The 26,217-nt window shown below is 40.6% G+C and overlaps 1 protein-coding gene across 3 annotated transcripts in view; it reads left to right on the top strand.

Annotated features, from left to right (window-relative positions):
- Positions 1–26,217, top strand: part of LOC126174936 (CD2-associated protein-like) — an 87,743-nt gene that overhangs the window by 56,768 nt on the left and 4,758 nt on the right. For all 3 annotated transcript variants that reach the window (XM_049921404.1, XM_049921396.1, XM_049921412.1), the window contains 3 exons: positions 69–228; positions 14,205–14,509; positions 18,083–18,392. In XM_049921404.1, coding sequence (XP_049777361.1) covers positions 69–228; positions 14,205–14,509; positions 18,083–18,392 — 775 coding nt within the window. The remainder of the gene's footprint in view (positions 1–68; positions 229–14,204; positions 14,510–18,082; positions 18,393–26,217) is intronic.

Below are 26,217 nucleotides of genomic sequence, written 5' to 3'. Positions count from 1 at the left end.
ACACCTCATATTTACCTAGTAATTTAAAGCAAATTATCTAATTGTAGTTTGACATTATCTGTATGCAGCAACCAAAGAAAAGTGAACGCCCGCCAGCAAAGACCCAAACAACAACAAACCGAGTTAGAGACAGTATTACAAAACCTGTCATCCCTTCTGGTATAAGCAAGCTGGACTCAACAGAAGCACCACAGAAGAAGCCCCCAGAGGTAGCTGCAGCTCGATCAGGTAAAAAAAAAGTATTTATACGGTAATGGCAAAGTCTACACAAATACAAATGACTGAAGGAGTAAAGATGCTCACTTGCTGTAAATTTGAGGCATTGAGTTGTCAATAGATACTTAAATGTGACTGGAAACATGGCTGACATTTTTTTCAGAAAATGTCCTTCATTGTGAACTAAAACTCAGATTCACACACACTCTCTCACTTCCTAACATTCTCTCTCACTTCCCCTTCCCCTCATGTCAATTATTTTGTTTGGTGTGCCCAGAGAGGCCCTAAGGCCCATTCTGTAGAGCGTAGACACTGGCACTTGCATCATGGCATTTGAGGGGGATACCCTGCCTGTGAAGGTCAAGGTAATGGTGTGACATGAAACCATATGTTCCACCTCCCATTCGTTGATTCCATTGTCTCAAGTTTGGCCGCATGTCCTCGCAAGGCAATGCCACTCCTATCTATGGTGACAGTGGCCGCCCTCTTCATGTGGGGAGCTCTTGCACCCCACTGTCTGTGTAAACTGTTCTGGTCTCCTTTCTCCAAGCTCATTGGAGTGTCCAATGTACATGTAGGAAAAAAGAATTCAGGAAATAAAGACCTTAGACTGTCTCATCTATTTTGAGGCCTGGAAAAAGTTTGACAGTCTTCATCCTGTGCATCTCTTCTCTACCTTTGCCTCCATTACATCTTCCCCTCCTCTTTAACCCAGTCTTGCCCCCCCCCCCCTTCCCTTTCCTCATCCTTGGCGTCTCACCTCCCTTCCCCTCAAAGAAACATTCCTACTCCTCCCCCGACTCTTGCTCCCCCTCCCCTTCCTTCTCCACATCCAGGAAAGAAATCGTTTTTTCTGGCTCCTGCTAAAGATGGGGCTCCCTGTAGGAACTACCCTCCCCAGCGTTCTCGAGGTAGGTCGTCTACAACCTTGGGTCAGATGAGGGACCCATGCTCTGATGGCCCCAAAGCCGCTCCCTGTCTGTCCAATCAAACATTGCTGCCCTTACTGATAAAACCATTTCCCTCCCTCAGAGGGAGGGGGCAGGGGGGGGGGGGGAGGAGCAGCAGCAGCAGCAGCAGCAGCAGCACAGGTCACCAGGTCACAGGACAAGGCTTCCTCGGCTTCCTGGGAGGCTTCACCCCCTCCTCCTCATCCCAAATCAGACCCAGTTTTTATGGATGTCATGCCATCCTCATCGGTGGCAACCACTAACCAGGTGACATGACCGGCCCCCTCAGCTTCTATATGTCTACCCTGGACTGTAGCCACAAGGTAATCCAATGAAAATGCAACAGATATTATCATCACCTACAGGAAATTCAATAACTCATTTCCTCTTTCTCCACACTCTGTCTTGCACCTCAGGAAATGCACTTCCGTGATAACCACTGTCCAACTTTTCGTGGTTATCGAGTGTTCTAGAATGAAATTTTCACTCTACAGCGGAGTATGTGCTGATATGAAACTTCCTGGCAGATTAAAACTGTGCCGGACCGAGACTCGAACTCGGGACCTTTTCCTTTCACGGGCAAGCGCTCTACCGACTGAGCTACCCAAGCGCGACTCACGCTCCATCCTCACAGCTTTAATTCCGCCAGTACCTCGTCTCTCCTACCTGTGAGGATGGGGCATGAGTCATGCTTGGGTAGCTCAGTCTGTAGAGTGCTTGCCCACGAAAGGCAAAGGTCCCGAGTTCGAGTCTCGGTCGGGCACACAGTTTTAATCTGCCAGGAAGTTTCATATCAGTGCACACTCCGCTGCAGAGTGAAAATCTCATTCTGGAAACATCCCCCAGGCTGTGGCTAAGCCATGTCTCCGCAATATCCTTTCTTTCAGGAGTGCTAGTTCTGCATGGCTCACAGGAGAGCTTCTGTAAAGTTTGGAAGGTAGGAGACGAGGTACTATCGAGTGTTCTGTTGGAACGCTGCCAGCCCCGGGATAGCATCTGTAGGGGTCTGCTCAATGGTTCGCACTGATGTCATTAGTGACTGGATCCCCCTTCGTACCAACTTGGAAGCAATAGCAGTAAGAGTGCAAACAAGTCTAGCAATCACCATTTGCAATGTCTACCTCCCTCCTGGTTGGCCACTTCTTTATGTTGACCTGCCTGCCGTAATACTGCTATTTCACCACTGTACCTCCTGCTCAAGCAATTCAGTGCACACCACCATTTGTGTGAGAGTGCCACTTTGATGGGTAGGGGCCTTCTAAATGACCAACTTATTACAGACTTTGGTTTGTGTTTCCTCAATGACAGTTCCCCTACCCGCTTCACTGCCTCTCACAGCACTTTTTCTGCTACTGATCTCATGATCTCCTCACCTGCTCTCGCAACTTCCCTACACTGGTCACCCCATTATGATCTTTGTGACAGTGACCACTTTCTGATGATTCTCTCATTCCCCTGCCACTGATAGGCTCCCACGCTGGGCATTCTGCAGAGCCAGCTGGCTTTTATGTACATCTGCTGTATGCTTTGACATCTCTCTCGCAGATTGCATTGATGCATCTTGCAAGATATCTCTGCCATCTTCTTCATGCTGCCGGCACTGCTATCCCACTATCCACCAGTACCCATTGTCATCAACCGGCATTGTGGTGGGCCAAGGATGTCGCAGTTGCTATCTAGGACCAGTGATGTGTGTTGCAATGATTTAAATGATATCCTTCAAAGACCAGCCTTCTTGCTTTTAAGCATCTCTTTGCTAAGGCTCTCTACGTTATTCATCAGAGTAAGAAGGAATGCTGGGAGTGCTATTTTTCTGTCCTGGGGATGTATGCCTCTTTATCACAGATTTGATCCAAGCTTCATAGCCTTCTGGGCTGCCAGCAATAGTCACATGTCCAGGATCTTACTCTCTAAGGCTCTCTGTGTACTGATCCATTAATCCTTGCAGAACACATCACGACTACCTTTCTCTAGCAGAAGTGCCGAGTTGGACAGACCTGTATCTGTATCAACCCCCACCAAGCTGAACTTTATAATGAACTCTTCACAGGAGGAGAATTTTTGCAGGCTCTTACTTCTTCACATAATATGGCCCCATCTTACAGACCATTTACTCAGATTGGAAACAGCACTCCGACAGACGTTCAGTAACTGTCGGCACCTTGTCGTGGTCTTCTTTCACCTACATTAGGTATATGACATGACTTGGCACCATCACACGTTATTTACCCTCCACAACTGGGGCTTTTGTGGCCCCCTTCCAAATTTTGTTAGAGTTTTTATCCCAACGGCTCTTCTGGGTTCAAGTTGGCTATTCACTCAGCACCACATGGATTCAGGAGAACTGTATCCTATAGGGTTCTATGTGAAGTGCCACACTCTTCCTCTTAGCCATCAGTGGGCTTATAACCTCTGTTGGGCCTGTGGTTATCTCAGTGTTCTGTGTCTATGATGCTTGCCTCAGGAGCATCTGCTGAGTGTCGGGTCCAAGGTGCTATCTGATGGGCCTCTGTGTGGAGCGTCTTCCATGGCTTCCAGTTTTGTCCCTGAAAAATGCAGTTATGCATTTTTGTTGTCGACCCACAGTACACCCTATCCAGAACTTTATTTAGGTGACCAGCTCCTTGATGTTGTAGCACAGTCCTGTTTGTTGGCCCTTAGTTTTGGTAAAAAGCTGCCCCATATAAGCCACCTGAAGACTACATACGTGCAGAAACTTAATGCTCTCCACCTCCTGGTCCACACATCATGGGGTGCAGACCGTACTACTCTTCACTATTTTTACCATGCTCTGGTCTTGTACAGACTAGATTGTGGTAGTCAGGTTTATGACTCAGCGGCTCCTTCAGCTCTGAAAAGACTTGACCCTGTTCACCATTGAAGGGTGCATCTGGCTGTTGGTGCTTCTTGCACTTGTACTGTTGACAATCTCCTCGCAGAAGCATTGATTCCCCCTCTACAAATGCGATGGAGCCAATTCCTGGTTTCTTATGCAATTGCCGTTCACCAATTCCCTGACCATCCCATGTACCCTGTCCTATTTGCAAATGAGGGATTTCTCCCTCCTGATAATGGCCCACTGGTGGGATTGCCGGTTCTCTCTATTGGGATTGCTATCTCCATTTACTGGAATGCACCCCATGTATTCCACCCCCACCCCCCTTCCCTTGGGTTGTGCCTACACCACGGATTAGGACTAACCTATTCCAAGGTCCTAAGATCTTCATCGCCCACATGATTTTCTGGTTTCTTGTACATTCCATTCTTGCGGAGTTCCAGGGTACCACCATCTTCTATATTGATGGTTGTAAGATGATAGACAAGGCAGGATATGCTTTCATGTCTCCTGGGTTAGAAAACCATCTATTGCTGGGATCATGTACTATGTCCATAGCAGAGCTCCTAGCCATCAACAGGACCCTCCAGTTTGTTTCTTAGTCCTCCCTCCAGAGTGTTTTAATATGTACCGACTCAGTGAGCAGCGTGCAGGCTATTGACCACCCTTTGGTCTCTGCTATCCGTGACCTTCTCTCTGCCTTTGGCTGTGCCACTCACCTGGTTGTCTTTCTCTGGGTCACAAGTCATGTGGATATCCCATGGAATGAACTGGCTGGCTGTTCCTTTCATGATTCCAGCTGCCGATATGCAGATCTACATCAAATCTCTCTGCCCAAAAATGGAATGACATTTGATGTGCTGCTTCTCTCAGTAATAAGCTCTACATAATCAGGTTGTCTACGGTGGTTTGGCACTCTTCCTGCCACTCCTCTCGGAAGCAGTCCACAGTCTTATGCTGTCTAAAATTTGGTCATACCAGGCTAACTCATTGTTTCTTCTTCCATAATAAACCACCCACACAATGTGGTTGTGGAGCCAGACTGATGGTATCCCGTATATTGGTGGAATGTCCCCTTCTTATGGCCTTTCATACTCAGTTTGCTCCATGAAAGTGATTTTTATTTTCAGATATAAGGTTTTGCTTTACTCCTGGAACACAAGCAGGGTGGTGTGGTTGGTGCCTCCCTTCATGTTATCTCAGTCTGTCACCCACGACAACTGCCCATTGCTAAGACCACTCTTTTTATCCATCTGTTTTCCCAGTTTTTAGATTTTGGATACCCTTTCATACCTTCTACAACGTGTGTTTTAAGTTCCTCGGTTTATAGTTTGAGTCCTCGACTGCATCCAGCCACTTTTAGCGGACCCTCTCTCTTCCATACTAACTTCATAATCACTGGACTGATGACCTTGCCTTTTAGTCCGATAATCTCTCCTGCTCTCAATTAATTAATTAATTAATTAATTAATCAGTTGGAATCCTCAAATAGTGGATCACTGAACAACAAACAGAAGATAGGCCAATCACTCATAAACAAAACTTCATCATTGGTATAAAAATTAATGTATAATTTGTTCACTTGTGCTGTTGCAAACCCACACCAATATTCATTTCACTGGCTATTGATTACACAGGTAAAATTATATTATTTTGTTAAAAAAAACTTATAGGTACCTGTATATTGCAGTAGATAAGAAAGTTTTGCATGTTAGCATTTGCCAAAAACTTGTTTCAATATTTTGAATCATATGAGATGCAAAAGATGTTACCAATAGTTCACTATTGCTGTAATCCTTTCACGTGGACAGAAGTGGAGACAAAGATACTACTCTGGTTTAAAGAAAATTTTAATAATGTTAGCTGCACTTCTTCATACATTGCAGTGTATGACCTAAAAATACACCATTCATAAACTCGTACCAACTCTCATTTTTCATTGCAAACTATTTGAATTTCAGGCTGTTGGTTTCTTAATTTTGTAATATCTCAATAGCTATGACCATTAACGAAAGGACAGGCAGTTCGCCATGTAGGTGATGAATGATGCTATATGATGCAAAAGAATCAACTTTCTTCACTAGATGGCATTTTTTAAATTATATAAGAAGGGTTGTAGAGCACCTGGTGTGCCTAGACATTCTTCTCCTACTGGTACTGCTGCTCTTTGACTATTCAGCCAAACCAGAAATTTCAGTGTGCACCTCCAATTGCATGTAACTGCATTCAGCCACTCATGGAGTGAGCACAGTAGCTACCATGCCATCAGAGTGATTGTCCACACCTCTAATTTTTCTTTGATTTTTAGTCAGCCACTTAATACTGAGAAACAGTTTAACATGGTATTATAATTCTGTTGGATTATTCTATCTTGTTACTGTTACTTCCATTTTAACATATTGCTAGAAAAGTAAACTTTGTAATAGTGTGTCATATTGTTAGAAAAATATAGTTTGTAAGAATACAGGAAAACCTGTATTTTCTTGCCAAAGAAAAAAAACCAGATATAATCTGGAACCTGAAGGACTTTTTTTCCTGATAAAGGCTGCGGCAGAAATGAGGACACGAATTTCAGGGATTAGATAATAAATAACCATCTACAGACGTATTTGATTTACCATTGAGACACTGTTCATACCACAGACAGGTATTACTTTCAAAAATTCCTCCAAATGTTGATCAGTCATTACACCAGTGTACGATTTTTACAAGTCAGTCATGGGATGTAAAAGTGTAAATTCTCTGAGTTAGTGGAATAAGTGAATAACTAGTGACACTTAAGATGCAAAATTATCAGTAGCGTGACATGTAACCCAGAAATAAACACAGTGATAGCTATTACAAAAGTAAGGTTCTGCATGGGAGAGTGCTATTTTCTATGGTCCATTAAATAAACAAAAAGGAAAAGGTTATTGAAGTGTTTTGTATGGAGTATTTCCTTATATAGTGCCGAAGCATGGACACAAGAGAGGAGAAATGAGTAGGGACTTCTGAAATGAGGATCTGGAAAAGAATGGAAGATGTGAAATGGACAGATACAGTAAGGAATGAGGTTATGTTACAAAGGATAAACAAGAAAAGGCAAATAGTTAAACAATTACAAGGGCAAAAATAAAGTGTGGGACAGAGAATGGGAAGAAAATGCCGAATGGATCACGCTGTAGGAGGCACAGTGACTGGAAAGAGAACAAGAGGTAGACAAAGAGGAACTTTTAACATCAAGATTAGTGCAGCATACGCAGCCACAAAAAGGATGGCAGAAACCAGGACACCTTGGAGAATGCTGAAGTTGCAGTGATGGACTTGCCAAATGGGCAGAACACATCACCATCATATATACCTCAGATGCAATAATTCCTAAAGGTATTAAAATCCTGTGTTGACTGATAGAACCCCATTCAACTATATTTGTGATGGTTCAATGGTTCAGAGTATTTTTTGATGTCAGTGACTCAGAGTATTTTCTGACAAGCTTAGATATCTAGTATATATTCACCTATGAAAGGATAGTGAAGGAAATTACCTCTAGCTGCAGATCCACTTTTTTAATTGTCTCTCATTGTCTTCATTGTCTAGCCTGGTGGTAAAGTGTGCACATGAAAACTAAAAGATTGCAAGATTAAATCCCAGTTGACCCATGGATGTTTCCAGTCTGCCTTTAACTGAGCTTTCACCTGTCAGTGATGTAAACATCCACCAGGAATGGCAAATGGTAAGATTCCCTGTTAAACTGCAGAGCCCCTTTCCCTGAGAGAATTGTTGGATTAGGTTAGGAACACTCAAATCACCGAAGTGGTGTCCAATTAAGACTTGGCATTGGGCTGTTGAGACATTTGAAATTAATATATTATTGTCTTGACTTGTCTAGGTTGCTGGCTTATTTGACATATTTTAATCCCTATTGCCCTACAGAATTATTTGGTTGGGCAGTACCAAATGAGATGGTGCTGTGGTTTAGGTAATGAACACACACTTCTGAGAAGTAGGATTCAAATCCACATCCAGTCATTCAGGTTTATATTTTCTGTTGTTTATGTAAGTAATGAAAGATGAATAATATGATGGTTCTTTTGCAAAGACACAGCACAATTCATTTCCTAGCCTTGCCTTATTGGAACTTTCGGTCTGTATCTATTGACCATGCCATAAGTGAGACATTTATCCCTAACTATGCATCCTTCCTTCAAACATTTCACACTGACAGGGGAGTAAATGTTGAAAATGATGTGTGACCAGGAGAAGAGACTACTTGGAAAGGTAGAGTACCTAAAATTCTGTTAAAAGAATGGGCAAGTGAGTAGGACTTGCACTATGGTACTGCTGTGCAAACATAGTTACGTACAAAGGTGGTGGTGTTGATGATTTTGTGTGGCTCTATGGCCTGGTTCAAATCTTCGTTGGACCTCACTTCTTCAACTTGTGTGTCTTAACCTACCCCAGTTGTCCAACCACGGAAAGTGGATCTTCAGTTAAATGTGGAATCTGACCCGCATATTTCTGACAACTCCTCGCATCGTTGAGAGGTGAAGACTAGTTCAAAACAAAGATTAAAAAATTCGTGGTTGACAGAGACTCAATCCTGAGACTTCTTAGTTTCCAGGCACACGCTTTACCACTAGTCCACCAGGCCTGACATGTACATAGCTTGTTCATTTATAGCTTTTGATGAGTGAGTGTGAGAGTATCAAAATATGTGACATTTATGGCAATATCTTTTGATTGCATTGACTTTTAAGCTTAACAAAGGGACCATAGACCTCAGTATTTGACATAAATTTCAACTTGATACTTCTACCTATTCCTAAGGAAAAGAGGTAACAATCTGACAAACAGGCAGACATGCAGATAACAAAGTGACTATACAGATTCTGTTTTTATTGATAGAGGTACAGAACTCTAAGAAAGTAGTAAAATACATATGGTACAGATCCATTAAGTGAGGCCAATTGGGAGAGTGAAAAATGACCATATAAACAGTACAAGAGACAAGAACAGTAGTCCACCTTGCCCACAGGTGCAGAATTACACCTTTTGTTTGTGATACATGCTACTAACCCACTTATTTTGCCAGTCATGACATAAGTGGCTTCTGTTGCTATAGAAGTTAATAAAGTCCAAGGTAGACCAAACCTCATCTTAAATAATTAAATGGCATCAAACTTACATTTACATGTTGTGTTCTTCAGTGCAATGACATCTAACAGCTACTTACAAACTTCCAGTATTTCATTCACTGTTCTCATAAAGATAACTGACTGAGCTGTACCTGTCAAGTTCAGAGACTCATCCAGATACAAAGAAAGGAACTTCTATATAAATTGATACTTTCTCCTACATATCTTTTGCTAAGTCTTCAGTTTGCCACAGAGAAAGGGACACTGGCTGTGGTTGTGGTCATAGTTATTGTCCCACTATTAAAATGTAGACTTCAATGAAGACACCTTCAGAAAATGATTCAAATTGCCAGCTATCTTACGAGAAATTTTGAAGTTAACTTTTACAGCAGAATCTCTTCCTGAATGATATGCATACTGGAATAGTGCAACACCTTTTATCAAAACATATCAGTTACAAAAGTTCACCAGACTGAAGTCTGAAGCTAATTTTTGTCATTGTTGTTGTTGTTTTGTTATTGCTGCTGCTGTTGTTGTTCTGTTGCAAAATTTAAATGAAGTGGCCACTTAAACTTCATTTGAATGTCTGGGTTTTAGGTTAGAGATTACTCTCTCATGCTTGCAATCAATGTATTCATCTGACTCTCCTTCGTGATTTACTGTGTAATTTTACTGCAAATCTAATTTCTTGGTTTGGTTTACTATCTTACGTCATAACACACTTTTGCATAAGCATAAATATCGGCGAAAAGGTACATTAAAAGCAGTTGGCATTGAAAGACTACTGTTAGAGCGGTTCTCCTGCCATTTTGCAATTCAGCAACAACTGGGGCCTGCAGCAAGGTGGACTACTGTGAGACCTGAGTTTCTGCCAACGTATACTGTGTTCAAATAACTGACAGGAATACAGCTGTGTGACATTGCAGACAACTGCCAATAATTAGATAGATGCACAACTTGTCATTTGCAAGGCAAAATTGTAGCAAGTAAGCTCTGTGCTGCAAGGGATTTTGAAACTTGAGTTTGCAGGGCAATTATGGAAAGATGAGTCATGAAAATTAATGATTAATGGGTAAAGTAGCATGAACTCTGTCAGTGGTTGTCAATTATGTCACCCAGCTGCATCCATGTAAGTTACTTGAACATAGTGTATGCAGGGAGAAACTCGGGTCTGATTGTTTACCTCTATGTGGAGCAAATGTATCATTGCTTGTCGACATTGGATAAACGGTGCCAAAGTAGAGCAAGATTGCAGTGTGCTTCCTCATTTTTTATTTTTCCTGATCAAAATATTTTTTAAACATCTGTAAAAGTTGTACATCATTTTAATTTCCCTTCCACCAGTCACATCAAGCATTGCGCTGACCCAGCTCTTGTGTTTGAAAAGATCCATTACACTTGTTAAAAGCTCAATTTAGTTTCCAAGGAATTGTTTGAGTTCATTTAATGATTGAATTAAAAATATCAGCTCTCTTGGAATATGGTGGACAGTCCATCTTGTCTGCAATCTGGGTGGGAATTTCATTCTGTAACTGCCCGACATTTGGTGAAGCTTGAACAATTCTATGATTCAAGAGTCTAATACTATATCTTGACGTACTGCGACAAATATTAGGGAGAAAGATTTTGACAATGCAGCTATATCTATGCTAGGTAAAGGTTTAAATTTTGCACTGATGACAAGTTTTTGTCAGCGGTTGATTTAATTAGTTTTGTTGAACAGGCTCTTTTTGAACTACCTCATAAAGCTGTAAAGAGGGCTACAAGAGAGTCATGTCATGTGCGGACTGGTGCACATTCACCCAAGCCTAATACAACAGTAGCAAAAAGGGGTGCTTTATGTTTACATCAAGATGATCTGGATATTGTTGTTTTAAGTGAGGGCAAAAGCAATGCTACCATTGTTATGTTGTTCATGTCAGACAGGATTATGTTCAAAAGGTACAGTGCTCACTGTCTGATTCAGCATATCGCAGCATTGCTGCTGACCCCCACAAGAAGTGGAAGAGGGGGGGGAGAGGGAGAGGGAGAGGGACTAACAGCCTTATTAAGAAAAGTTCCTTCTTGCAGGACACTATTAGGAATCTTAATTCTCATTGTGCTGTTCACCCTAGGTTATATTGTCTTCCAAAGATCGACCAGAAAGGGGTTTCTCTTAGGCCAATTGTGAGTAACATTGGTACTTCAGCATTTCATGTAGCAAAACATGTCGCTACTCTGGTCTGAATGAATGATATTCTAGTAAGTTGTTACATGGCGAAAGACAGATGAAATGCACACTGTGCTATCGACCAACCATGGACAATGCGAATGATGATAATCCAAGGTGTTGCCAAAGTCTATCACCTTTTTGCCATACGCAGGTAGTATTTCCACTATGATGTGAATTCCCCCCACCCTTCACCCTACCTTTGGGTTCAGTAAAGGATTATTTTCATTTGCTTAAGGCAGGTGTATTCCTCATAGTTGCAGCATGTCATACGTTGGTTAGACTATCAGCCTTACAGAGGACTGGTGTACTGAGCATAAATGTCGCATACATTCAACACAGCTGAGCAAATCTGCTATTGCAGATCGTTGTCTTGGCACTAGTCATCCTAAGGAATACTGCATCATAGAAATCCTGACATGCACTTTCAGCTATTCGGATAGAGTTGTTCAGGAGTCAGTTCAAACTAAATTAGCAAGTACCTTATAAATAGAGATGGCGGTTTTTGCTTAACCTAAGTATTTAATCCTGCTCTATCCCTTGCTGAAAAATAGTGACAGAGTTAATGTAACCTCACCCTTCTATTACGTACCTTTCAAAGTAGTCTTCTCTTCTGGGTGTGTCATTTTATGCATTTACTCCCATGTTGGAGTGAAATACTTGAAGGGAGGAAGGAAGAATAGTTGGGGTTAAATGTCTTTCTTATGACAAGGTCACTAGAGACATAACTGAAAATAGGACAAGCATAGAGAGAGAATCATGTAGTGTCTTTCCAAAGGAACCATTGTAATGTTCATCTTTAATAGAATTAGGTAAACCTGAGTAACACTGGATAGGGGTGTGAATTCCATTCCTCTTCAGTGTGATTTTAGTACCTTAACCACAGCACAACCTCATTTGGTGCTGCCAAGAAAAAAATGCTGTAGGGCAACAAGGAGTATGCGAAATAAGTCAGCATCCTAGTTTTAAAGTCAAGACAATTATGATACAATAATTTTGTGTGGCTCAATGGCCTGATGCAAGTCAACAATTTAAATTGCAGCAGCTGACTTTCGCTTAAAGACTCAGCTATTGTCAAAAGAATGAGCTCTGACCCATTGTGTGTTACTTGATGTTTCTGATAAGATACTTGTGGCTGTTCGTGGGTATTACTGCTCTCAGGGCCTACTCACTCTCTCTCTCTCTCTCTCTCTCTCTCTCTCTCTCTCTCTCTCTCTCTCTCTCTCTCTCTTACATAGTAAATACATCATGTTCCATACTTGATAACTGTGTGATTATGACTGCCACCCTACCATTATCTGCCAGTAGTGTCATTAGGATGCAGTGTGAAGGTGATGTGGTGAGCATGCAACTTCCCAGTTTTCCATACCTTGGAGCAAGTACTTCTTATTCTAGTAGCTCCTCAGTTAGTATCACATTGCAGAGTGAAATCCAATCCTCCTCCAAGGAAAAATCCCTTGTGATAAAAGAAATGGAACCCAGATGATCCTGTGTGTAGCAGTTGGACACGATTACCACTAATTTAAGAGATCAGATGGTGTTTGCAATAACACCTAAATTTTAACTAACACTGGTACACAAACAAACAAATGAATACTATAATGGGAAAGGCAGTTCTTGACATTCATGTAATGGTTACTATAATTAATATGTTACTTTACTGCAATTCCTAAGTATAGAATATAAATTAACTATTATTAATTGTTGGTTAGGGTATGTACTCTGCTTTTGACTGATAGTATACATCTTGAATCATTCTGTGTTTCATCCATGTTAATTAGTTTTCCTAGTTTTATCTAGCCAGTACAGTACATGAACATCAGTGAGTCTGCTGTTGTGTTCACACCACAGTTGTGGTCAGAAGGCCATGCACAGCATGTCCATTGAAAACCACCATTGTTTGAAAACCACCATTGTGGAATGGTGCACCAAGTTCCACACTGGTCAAAATTTGACGCAAGATTCCCCGTACGTGATTATCACATCTTTGGTTCCTTAAAAGAGGCCTCAAAGGTTTGATTATTCCTATCGACCGAGGATGTGCAGCAGGCAGTTAAGATTTTTTCACACAAAAGGACATAATATTTTACCAAATATACATCTTCAAACTGGTGTGTCGGTGAATTGCTTCATTGCTCACAGTGATTTTGCCTGATTGCCTGGACTGTACAGCTTTGAATGGAAACTTTATAGCCTGGTATATATTGGAAATGGGGAGGGGGGGGGGGGGGGGGGGTGCACAAAGAGATTTAAGCCTATTAAGGATTTTGTATTTGATTCATTTAGGAACCCCTGTAAGAACTGTTGTAAACCCTTATGTTACCAACACATATCCTGCTCATTGATTAATCACATTTTAATACTGCAGTTCAGGAGGTTAGGAAGAAACATAAATTACAGACCCATATTTGATATGGATGTGTGTTCCGTGGATGAGTGAATACATCATTTGAAAGAGAAAGGCTGAATCTAAAATAAGTTTTTGAGTAAACTATAGTTCCTCCCTATGTGGAATTAGAAAGAGTCTGGTAAGAAACTAAATCCAGGTGATATGGGGAAATATCAGTGTGCTAGTGAAGTGTGCTACATGCTGCTTCAGTATATTGAGACACATTAATCGCATAATGTTGCAGCTAGTCTAGATGGTTTACACATTAAACAAATTGATTATTCACTTTCAAAAGCCTGAGAACTACATGTCGTTCCCTTCATAAAAATTTGGTAAACTTACATGTTTCACTAAATCATTGAAGATTTCTTACTAGATTAAGTTCACAATTTTTACTTTGGGAATAACTCAGAAGATTGAAATTGCAATTTTATTTTGAGAAGTATATGTCCTTATGTTGCATTGAACTATATAAAAACTTTTTCCACAGAAGGCAAGATCAGTCCTGTCCCACCAATTCCTGGAAAGAAGCCACAACTCCCGCCACCCATCAAGAAGCCTCAAAGGTTGGGCTCCTTATTTCAGTCCTCACTAAGACAGGAGTCTATTGAACAAAGAACTGTAGACAGAGTTGATGGAGGAAGCTCAAGCAAACCATCTCGTTCAACGCACACTGTCAAAGATGGTGTTCCAGAATTTGACAGCATTGAGCGTAGTGCAATGCTGGTTCATCCAACTGCTTCAAGAGCAAAGGCTCCTCGCCGCAGACTACCCACGTCGTTTGGTAAACAGTCGGTAAGTAGTCCATGCTGTATAAGTTGATGGATGACTGGTTTCATTCCTCCAAATTTTAATACTCTTGATTTGCAATACAGTTGAGTATTATCTAGATAATCAATTTTGGTTCACCAACAACCTTGTTAAGATCATACCTTCACTGTACTGTTTCATCCACAACAAAACTGTTAAAATGAAAAACTTGCCAGTGTATAAAAAATCTGACAGAATATGTTTGTTGACATTTAGAACCAGAAGAAGACTATGGCTATATTTGTTTGCTGATCATATTTAGGATATTTTGAAAAGTAATACTCAATGGAACAGTTTTGTTGTGGTTAAAACTGTTAGATGTCACCAATTACAAAGAAAGTAAGATCTGGAGATGGTTGTTTGTCAATAGAAACAGGTTGTCTAGTAATATTAGATCGTACTGCATTCAAGACTATTAAAAATTTAATAAGTAATATGTGTCACTGTGTCTTCTTTGCCTGACAGTATCCAGTTTTGTAAAACTTTGTATTAAATTTACCAAGTTTATTGCAATGCCTGCACTAACAGTCATTATTACTTACATAATCTGCAGGGTTACCACAGGTCTTGGAAATCGGGGAATATCAAAAACATCAGGGAAATTTTAAAAAACACTGGAAAAATCTCATTTTTGTCTCGGTAAATGAAATGGTTCGTTTACTGAGGTGCCGTGCATTGCTGCTAGCTGGGTGCAGCAGAGTATGTGTACCATTTCCCTACTCCCTCATCACTACTGCTTCTCCCCTCCCTACCACACCCCTCAGCTTGCAGCCAGTGTTGCCACCACATCTTGTCGCTAGCCTAGCAGCTGCCGAGAAGAGGCATGAGGAGGAGTGGTTTGTGTGGATCTGATTCTCAGACACTGTAGACGCAGCAGCCTTAGACAGTGGCCATGTGTGCATGAGTTATCTGTGTGTGTGTGTGTGTGTGTGTGTGTGTGTGTGTGTGTGTGTGTGTGTGTGCGCGCGCGTGTGCGCGCGCTTTATGACAAAAAGTATGGCTGAAAATTTAGTTGAGAGGATTATCGTCTCTTCCACGTGCCTGTTTGTGACTCGGCAATCATCTTTATGGTGAGTTGCTACCTGTCCTCATTATTATTGATTCTCAGAGTATTTGAACAAGTTGTGTGTTGCATGGATTGATCACCACAGTCTCATTTCATCAACATGCTGTATGTGGCTCATGAATAGCTGGCCACAAGAGTAGATTTCTGCAACGGGCCAAAACCGCAGGCCATTTCTGCAAGTATCTGTAATGGATTGGGCCTACCAATCTGAAGCCATTCGGTTTCCACTAATGTGCAGGATCTAGTCTCACCAATCTGCCCACAGGCTGGATCTGTTTGTGTGTGATGTAATGCAGTGGATTTTCATGGTTTATCCATGGATACAGGACTGCAGTGCTCCTCAGCAGGCCAGAGGCCATTGGTGATGGATTTCAGGAATCGCGACTCACTGCAATTATGTTGTGCAGTGTGGCGTTTTATAGGCATTTTGTTTGTTGTAGCACATTTTGGCACTTCCGAAGTATTTGTATGTTAGAAAGTATGCATGATAAGAAGAAAAAAATTCCGTCAAAAACTACACAATACCTGTAAAATAATAGACATAACACAGCAGGTAATAACCAAAAATAATGAACATAGTAGAACCAACATTTTATCGGCCGTCACCTACAGTGGTGGTTTCACAATTCTTCCTTGCCTTATACGCTTATTTCTGGAGGCCTACTTTTTTCTTAGGTTATTTCTGAAATCAGTGAAGGTATTTTAAACATGTCTTGTGACTCCAAGGAAATGTGTATTTTTGTCATCAAATGTTTTGTTTCACTGAAATAAAATATCAGTGATCTTAACGAAACTCAGATACTTTATGGCTTGCTCTCTCCATGTAGAAAAAATTCATTGCAAAAGATGTTGATGTTAGTACTTAAGATTTTTGCTCATATCAGGAAATGCCATCTGCTTGCAAGCTTTTTATGTATTTCCTCATCTGCACTACTATTTCTAGTACCATAGCTGCAAATACAGATTGCCAGCTTATGTCTTAACTTACCCTTGAGATCTCAAAATTTGTCAGGAAAAAATTCTAAAACTTCTTTGGAAATCGGGGAAATATCAGGGAATTTCGCTTGGGGAAGCTTGTAGCAACCCTGATCTAACTACACACAAAAAAACTTGTTTCTGATTTCCCTGTACTCTTCCAAAAAATTGCCTACACAGATTCAGATGCAGTATCTGTTATGATGACGACAAACGAATCGTTGCCAATGTGAATGACAGGTGGCCAATGCTAAATAGAAACACAAATCTCTTCTTTGCATATACAGCAGGTTTGTCAGTAAAGTCTGTAAGGAGCTGGCTGCATGGTCTGGGTTTGCAACGACAAAAATAAATAGAAGTCGTTGGTAGAAAAATAATATATTGTACTTAACTGATGGTACAGGAGTCTTCATAGTCAGGAATATAATTACAAACAGAGCTGTAGAGGCATCACGTAGGTCATACTTCAACTAAGCACCTTGTTAGAGGTTGCTTCCTATCAGCTGAAGGCTATACTACTTTCCCACTTGACGTGCCGAGCAAGAGTGGCCGAGCGCAACCCGCGGAGCGGCGCTAGAGATGCTAGTCTAGATTCGCGGGTCCCGAGTATACTAGTATGGACTGTGATCGATAACTGCAACCCCTAACAAGTGTGATATCGAACATTGATACCACAGAATCTACTATTCATGACAATGCTGTATTTTCACTAAAATTTTAGGGTTAGTGTGGGATGGTAAGATGTAACAAAATTTTCAGTGACAGGTATTTCACAAATTTTGAAGTACTTACTGAAAATAATTGAGTAATAGACTGCACAAAGTAAATTAGCCCATATTTGCATGAGCTGCATGTCAGGGAAGGAGGTGGGTGGATGGTGGGTGGGTGGGGAGGGGGGGGAGGTCCCATTGCAAGCAGTTGAAGTGCAGAGTGCAGTTTAACGGCTGAAGCCTTGTACAAATGATAATTTTGCAGGATTTCCGAGCTGCTACTGTATTAATACATTCTGTTAGTACAACAAATAATTTTACAAAAGTAGTTTAAAATCATCCGTGTCCAATTACATTACTGAAGGGTGGGAAAAACAATCATCACGTAAGCAACTGAAGTGGCTGCCCCTTCAACTCAAAGGGATAACCTTACCCAGCATTCAGGACAATAATATGTTTTAATACTTACTATTCTACGTCACAAATTGATTTCTGATTAAAAGGCTACCGACTAATAAAACTTTTCCAGTTTCCTGTGTAAAACTGGTTCCTATGTATAAAGGTTGTGTGTGTGTGTGTGTGTGTGTGTGTGTGTGTGTGTGTGTGTGTGTGTGTGTGTCGGGGAGAGAGAAAGGAGCCTCAGTAATACATAAGTACCATTCTTGACTATTTGTGTTGTACTAAATTTCTTGGAATGATTTTTATCACACTAGCTCTAAAAACAGGAGTCTTTCACTCTCCAAACATTAAATGTTCATTGTATAATGCTACTAGCAAGTTTCTTCATAAATGTCCGTCACATTTCAGGAACAAGCTCCTGTTGGAATGATGAATGGAAATGCTGACATTGGACACAATGAAATTGAGAACAGCCATGAAGACAGTGATGACAAAGAGGAGAGTGGGTCAAAGAGCTGGGCAAGTGAGAAGAACAAAGTACCTTGGTTAGAAGAACTTATGCAAAATCAAGCAAGAAAGAATGTCCCAGGGCCCAGAAATTTCCTTAGTCCCCGGAGCCCTACCCCAAGCCAGACGAGTCCCAAGGCACTCTCTCACAGTCCTGATCAGATGGAGAAGAAAGTAACACCACCATCTACAAAAGCTAAGGCTGAACAAGGTAATCATCTGAAGATAGGAATAAGATTCTTTATTAAAACCAAGTGCACACACCCAATGAAACCGTTCTAGGTACTCAGAAACATCAAAATTGGTATGAGATCTGGAACTGTTTCAGTCTGTGTGTTCCTTACTTCATAGCAAATAGGATACAACCGTAGTAGTTAAATGGTAGTTACGTAAGTAACATATTTTATAAACTAGCGTCTGATAAAGGACAAAGGCTAGGTTGTTAGAAGTACAGCCTCAGTAATACATAAGTACCATTCTTGACTATTTGTGTTGTACTAAATTTCTTGGAATGATTTTTATCACACAAGCTCTAAAAACAGGAGTCTTTCACTCTCCAAACATTAAATGTTCATTGTATAATATTGTATTATACTGTTGTATTTGAGATTGCATGTGGCAGTGTTGCAGATCTATCTAAATGCATTTATATACCTAAAAACAAAGATGATGTGACTTACCAAATGAAAGTGCTGGCAGGTCGACAGACACACAAACGAACACAAACATACACACAAAATTCAAGCTTTCGCAACAAACTGTTGCCTCATCAGGAAAGAGGGAAGGAGAGGGAAAGACGAAAGGATGAATTTTGTGTGTATGTTTGTGTTCGTTTGTGTGTCTGTCGACCTGCCAGCACTTTCATTTGGTAAGTCACATCATCTTTGTTTTTAGGTATATTTTTCCTTCATGGAATGTTTCCTTCTATTATAACCATATCATAAATGCATTTATAGAAATTTTAATTTTTCACTCTTAAGTTTGATTTATTAATTACTTAGAGAGAATCAGTTGCATCATACTCAATTTTTTTACATTATTTGCCTGCATGTTAATTTTCCACATTAAGAAAATACACTGTATGGTAAAGATAAACTTCATTTTTTGGGAAGGCCAGGCTGCCAGGAAGCTGGACAAATGAAGGTTTGAAGCCAAAATGTTTGTGGTAATTCTTACGGAACACAATGATGTCCACGTACGGTACAATCACGTTTCCAAGTTGTTGATGTCTGAGGTAAACCTGTACAAATTGGCAACCACATTTTTCACCCAACTTACTAACCGCCAGTTTACTCCTACTGATGCACAGGAGCATTAGTTCCACTTTAGTGTGCTGCATGTTTGCCACCTAATAAGAAAGGGCCCACTATCGGTATTTATTTGCTTTCCTCGGGCCATGCACTATCCCCACACCACCAATAATTGTTTGTTTCATTTAAAGGGAGAAGTGTGTACTTTCTGCTCATACACACTATGGCTGCTATACTATTGATGATTGTATATCCAGCTTTTCTTCTTCTTCTTCTGCTTCATAATTTAGTGAGCTGCTTGGAAAGTCTTTCTTTCTACTGGGTCATCCAAAACAAAATCTTAAAACTACCTAAAATGGTGTAACTAAGAACTCAAAAAAAAAGAATTGTTTATTTTGCCTGTCACACATTTACAGATTTAAAAATTCCCTGCAATTGTTTCTTAAAGTTCTCTTCCCTCACAATTCATGAATAGGACTGAGTGAGATAATGTTGAAATGAAATGGTGTAGGTCAATTTTTTCACACAGCGTTCCAATATTCTGGGATTTGTGCAAGTTCATTGAAACTGAAGTTTAAATGACTTCAGAATCAGATTGTCAATGGTTCCATTCTGCAAATCATTTTATACATCATGGGCAGAGGGTGCTCTTCGCACCTCACATCAGGACTACTTCCAACTCATTGTATTCCTCTGTGCATGCTATTAGTAGCTTAATTTTACTACCACAACTGCTGTGGAATAACCACATTGGGGCTGAGGAATACTTGCAAGTTCAAAAAATCACTTCTCAGAATTCTCTAATTAGATTTTTGTAACATATGATATACAGCAGCAAGAGAAATTGGCAGTCACATTTATTAAATTTTATTGTGTTAAAAGTTTTTCTGCTTCAGCTATAAATGTAGGTGCACTGTTGATTGGGAAACACACAGATGAAATTTTCGACCACCTCATTGGAAAATTTTTCTTTGTCTGTACATGCCACCTTTCCTTCATTATGTAAGAGTTTGCCTTAATTGTAGTTGTAAAATGTGTCATTTTGTCTGTGGAGAGGAGTGACACTTATTTTGCAAGACTTTATTGTAGACAAAATCGCATACCATGATAGGACTCATAACAGTTTGACCATACACTGATGAGCCAAAACATTACGACCATCTACTTCAGAGCTTGCTTGTCCATCTTTGGAACAAAATATATCAATGATTCTGCATATTGGGGATCTGATAGTTTGCTGGTAGGTTTGGGGGGTCTGTGATATTAGATGTCTATACACAACTCATGTAATTGCATAAATAACATGCCGCTGATATGTGTATGCGGTGATGGTGCCTGATAGCAACCAGAATAGATTCAAAAGGATTTACATCGGGTAAATTTGGCCACTATAATGCTCCTTAAGCCACTGTCGCCCGGTTCTGGCTCTGATACATTACATTGCTATTGGGGAAGACATCAAGCATGAAGGGATGCAAGTGGGCCACAGCCGTCAGTGTATCTTAGATTACTACCAGAGGTCCCTTGCAAGTGAAGGAGAACGTCTTCCATAGCATAATACTGCTCCCACCAGCCTGTGTCAATGATATACCACACTTTTCAAGTTGCCATTAATCTCAGTCATAGCATTCCTAGTGTATAAAAAATGTGATTTACTCAAAGAGCCAACGTTTTTCCATTGATCGACAGTCAAATCCCGATGGTCCTGTGCTCACTGCAATTGTAATTGACTGTATCCTTGGGTCAACATGTGAGCAATTGGGATGTCTGCTGTGTAGCTCCATGTTCAACAATATACAACGCACAATGAGGTCCCAAACACTTGTGCTTGCACCACCATTGTGCTCTTTCAGCAGTGATGCCACAGGTTCTGTGAAATCTTATACAGCAACCATTTAGCACCTAGTGGTAGTTTCACTGTCCTTTTACCTCTTTCTGTATATACTCATGACAGTAGCATGTGAACATTTGACCAACTTTGCCATTTTCAAGATTCTTGTTACAGATTCTGTGGATTAATAATCTATTCATTATCAAAGTCGCTTATCTCAATGGATTTCCCCTTCTGAAGCTCATACCTTCACTAGTGTCATCCCTCATCCATGTCTGCTCTGCTTACATCATATGCCCGCAAAGCTATCCGGGGGCATCCAGCCTCATGGTGGGCAGTGGTGGTCATGTTATGGCTTACCACTGTACGTTGGTTAACCTTTGTATGTTGTAGGCAGCATTTTACAATCAATGTGTTCATGACATGCATAGTAATTTATATACTGCCTGATGTGCTAATAATTAAGATCGCCAAAAAATACAGTCAAATGTCTACAAAAAGATAACACAGTTCACTTGTAAAATGTACCATTAATAATTAAGAAAAACTTAACTTTAAAATGCTGTAGATTATTCCATGGTGCTTAGTTGTACACAGGGTGGCCCAGAAGTCCTTTAACATTTGAAAATGCACATTATTCATGGAATAATGTAGGTAGAAAGGTAAAAATTGACAAAGCTGGAAATGACATGCAGTTTTATTCAAACAAAAAAGAGTAAAAAACTGGCCAACAGGTGGCGCTAGACAGCAACATGTCAGTGATTACGCATGAGAATTAGGTATAAAATGAGCTGTTTGGAGAGAGGGAGTCAGATCCAGCTTAGCCTGGCTGATACACATGCTGGAAGGTAAAACTTTCATGTAGGATGGTACTCTGCCACCCCATTGCTACACATGCGAAAGATATCTTGTGCACATCATTTGGCAAGGAGCGCATGATGAGCTGCCACGTCTTGGCCTCCCTAGTCCCCAGACTTCAGTCCATGTGATAATTGGTTGTATGGTTACGTGAAGTCGTAAGTCTACTGCGACCCTCTGCTCTCATTAGGGACGCCAGAAAGCAACATCCAATGGCAATTTCCTACCATATCTACTGGTAAGCTGTATAGTACTGTTTAAATCATCATCCCTTGACTACAGGTATTGTTGATGGATGATGGATGACATGTTCAGCAATTGTTATAAAGATCATCATCTTTCCTAAAAATCAGTTTTTCACCATTTATTACTTTTGTATCAGATTAAGTGCCATCTGTAGGTCATTTTGTTCACTTTATTTTGGTTTCAGTGAAACACACCACCATGTTATTTCAAGCACATGCCAGTTTTTACCTCTGTACCTACATTATTCTGTGAAGCAATGAATTTTCAAATGTTAATGTTAGAAACAAACAGTCTTGAGTGCTGATTTTCAGAAACAAAATCAAAGCATTTTTCCCTCGAGTGCAAAGTGGGAAGTTTGGATATCCGAGTCGTCAAAGTGTGAATGAAATGTTCGGCTTCACCGTTCAATTTTGGATAGAATGGTTCCATTCAGATGTTTTGAATTCTGGCAAAATTGTTGATATTATGACAAAAAAATTGTGGACTGTTGTCCAAAATAGTTGTTGGTGGCAAACCTTCGAAGCGAAAAACAGGATGGAGTGCCTTCATAGCTTTCATAGCACACTAGTAACCAAGTGCACTGAAATACAAAAGGATATTTGCTGTATACAGTGATAATGAGCTGTAGTGTGTTCCAGAAAGGACTAGAAAAATCAGTATGAATAAGGTGACAGTTTCTTATTGATAATTGGAAAAAGTATTGATTAATGTTGGAATTTCTGTGCTGTATAATCAGGTACATCTTTCGCCAGATAAAAAACAGCAGCCAATGGCTATGATCAGTCACGAGAAAAAATTTTCTACCCCACGGAAATTGATAAAGAGCTTCATTTTCAAGCTGACCCTAGCTGACTTCAGACTTCGTTCAACATCTGAGACATGACTTCTACAGGGCGTTCTGTGTTGCTAACCTTATGAAAAGAAACTGTTTCTATTCCATGTGATGTTGCATCAGTTGCAAGCACTACTGGTTTTCATAGATCAAAATGCCCGAGGCATAGGTGACTAAACAATACTACTTTCAGTTTCCGAAAGACTGTTCTCATTCTCCAGTCCATGTAAAAGGAACACTATAATGCTGGAGATGATACAAACAAGCAGCTATTTGTGGTGCACATAAATTTGGAGGAGAATGCAATCTCTGTATGGCTTATGAGCTCCATGGGAGTAAATGGCATGTCACGAACATTGGCTTTCAGTATTGAAAAATGAATATTGCTGTAAATTACAGTTGAGTACTGCATCAGCTAAAACTCAAAAAAGATACTCTCTATTTGTGGGATGCTGTTCCATTGTTTATGTTCTGGTGTTTGTCAGGATATAGTATTGTCACCCAAATAATTTGAACGGGGTAGAAATTTCATTGTCACTTGTTCAAGAAAGCTTCAAAACAATGGAAGAGCAAAGGCACTTCAAAGGGAAGATGCTGGTATTGATACAAGCTGATGTGTTCATCACCATAAACTTCCCCATTTCCTCATCCATGGAAGTTGAAGGTAAGCGTTGTATGAATTAGTTTTTGAAAAGAATCGCCCACCTGCTAGGCGATCCATAAGCTCACCACTAAGTGGAAGCTGGAAGCAATCGATCACTGTTTGAGTAGTAATTGTAGCTTTAAAGTTGGCACAAAATTTAATCTTCCCATTTGCTTTTCTTGTGGTCACAAGGGAAGTGGCCCACTGACTGGCAGAAACGGATTTCAAACCTACAATTTGTTCTGATCTGTTGGGTTCAGATGCAACTCCACTTAGAACAGTATGAGATAGTGGATGAGTGTGATAGTACTTAGGTTTTTAAATTGTCCATGAGAATAATGTTTACATGAAAATTCTTATGTCCCAGTGTGGTGTTGGACAAATACCCATATTATTCCACACATCTGATGAATACTGGCATGGGAAAGTTGCAGATCAATGGGAAGCACATTGTCCTGAATATCTAAATCAGATGCATTTATGCTAAAATATTGGGATAGAATGTGACTGAATTATGGTGAATGGAACTGATGTAGTCATATTCCTTTATCTTGATCATAAAGTGCGCATTCCAAGAACAGAGATACCACTGCCATTGTAGGCCACATGGCGCAAGCAAGATTTTTATGGCTGGAGATGTCCCAATTGCTTATGAGTATTTTGATTAACAAGTGTGGCTGAAGCACAAGCATCTTAATTGAAATGATACAAGCCAATAGCAAATCTGCAGAAAGATGAACAGTTTGCCATTTGTCCTGTTACTGTGACTATCTGTTCTGACTTTCGAAAGACTCTCTTTCTGAATTGTGATTGACAAAGCGTTCAGCTGTACTCGTGTTAGAGGAGCACTGGTTAAAGTAAGGCAAGTTTTATGCTGTGTGATTTATCCTCAGTTCCTGTGTAGATTTCTAGGAGAAGTGGTTACAGATTCAGTATGAGAGATCATACATGTTTCCATTTCCTCGAGTTGATATTTCAGGGGGACAGAATTTACTTTTTGTTTCATTTGCATGCAGACTTGCTGTTTGTGTCGTGATTTATGGCAGAGTTGGCATTCCGCATGGTGAAGAAAAAGTGGTCATGCATTACATTAGACTTCACAAGGTTTATTTGTTTGTTTTGAACCAACCGAGGAAGTGGCTGAGCACCTCGTGCTATGTTCTTGCTGTTGCTTGTGTTGGTGAACCCGAGCCATGCAAAACTTGGGCTGTTGCAAGGTATCCACTGTTAGTATTACAACAACATCCATGTTACAGTAAAGTTCAGTGATGTCTTTCTATTTTTGGGCTTAGACTACTTAAGGTATGTCTTTGAGACCAGGACTGTCATGCTTTAGAATCTTGGCCCACATTTCATGAGCAGCAAAGTTTTGAATACCGGCATAACGAAGCATTTGATCTTGAAATGAGGCTCCACATCAGCAATAAAAGTTACGGTTCCTAGTCATGACCTCCAGTTCATTGATCATTCCTTTTGAGAGTGACGATTATTATGAAGCCACACACGAAAAAATTTGAAATGAGGAGCGGCTGCAAGAGTCTTGAGTTTCTAAGAGCACGACCAGTTTGCTAACAGTGTCTCCATACAGTAGGTTTTGGGACTCCAACTGAGAGGAGAACTTCCCACACTACTTAAAAATATATACTCCTACCAACAGCAAAAAAAGTGTCGTGTTACCCTGATACACAATGTGATCAAAAGTATCAGGACACTTGGCTGAAAATCTTTTAAAAGTTCATGGCATCCTCCATCAGTAATGCTGGAATTCAGTATGGTGTTGGCCCACCCTTAGCCTTGATGACACTTTCCACTCTCGCAGGCATACGTTCAATCAGGTGCTGGCAGGTTTCTTGGAGATTGGCAGCCCATTCTCCACAAAAAGCTCCACTGGGGAGTGGTATCAATGTCGGTCGGTGATGCCTGGCATGAAGTCATCGTTCCAAAACATCCCAAAGGTGTTCTATAGGATTCAGTTCAAGCCTCTGTGTAGGCCAGTCCATTACATGTATGATATTGCCATGTAACCACTCCGCCACAGGCTGTGCTTTGTGAACAGGTGCTTGATCATGTTGAAAGATGCAGTCACCATCCTCGAATTGCCCTTCAACAGTGGGAAGCAAGAAGGTGCTTAAAACATCTATGTAGGCCTGTGCTGTGATAATGACATGCAAAACAACAAGGGGTGCAAGCCCCCTCCATGAAAAACACCACCACTCCATAACACCACCGCCTCTGAATTTTACTGTTGCCACTACATACGCCGGAAGATAATGTTCACCGGACATTCGCCATACCCATGCTCTACCATTGGATCGCCACATTGTGTACAGTGATCCGTCACTCCACACAACATTATTCCATTGTTCAATCGTCCAA

Source organism: Schistocerca cancellata, chromosome 1, assembly GCF_023864275.1.
Source record: "Schistocerca cancellata isolate TAMUIC-IGC-003103 chromosome 1, iqSchCanc2.1, whole genome shotgun sequence".
NCBI lineage: Eukaryota > Metazoa > Arthropoda > Insecta > Orthoptera > Acrididae > Schistocerca > Schistocerca cancellata.
This window is presented reverse-complemented; position numbering and strand designations above follow the sequence as displayed.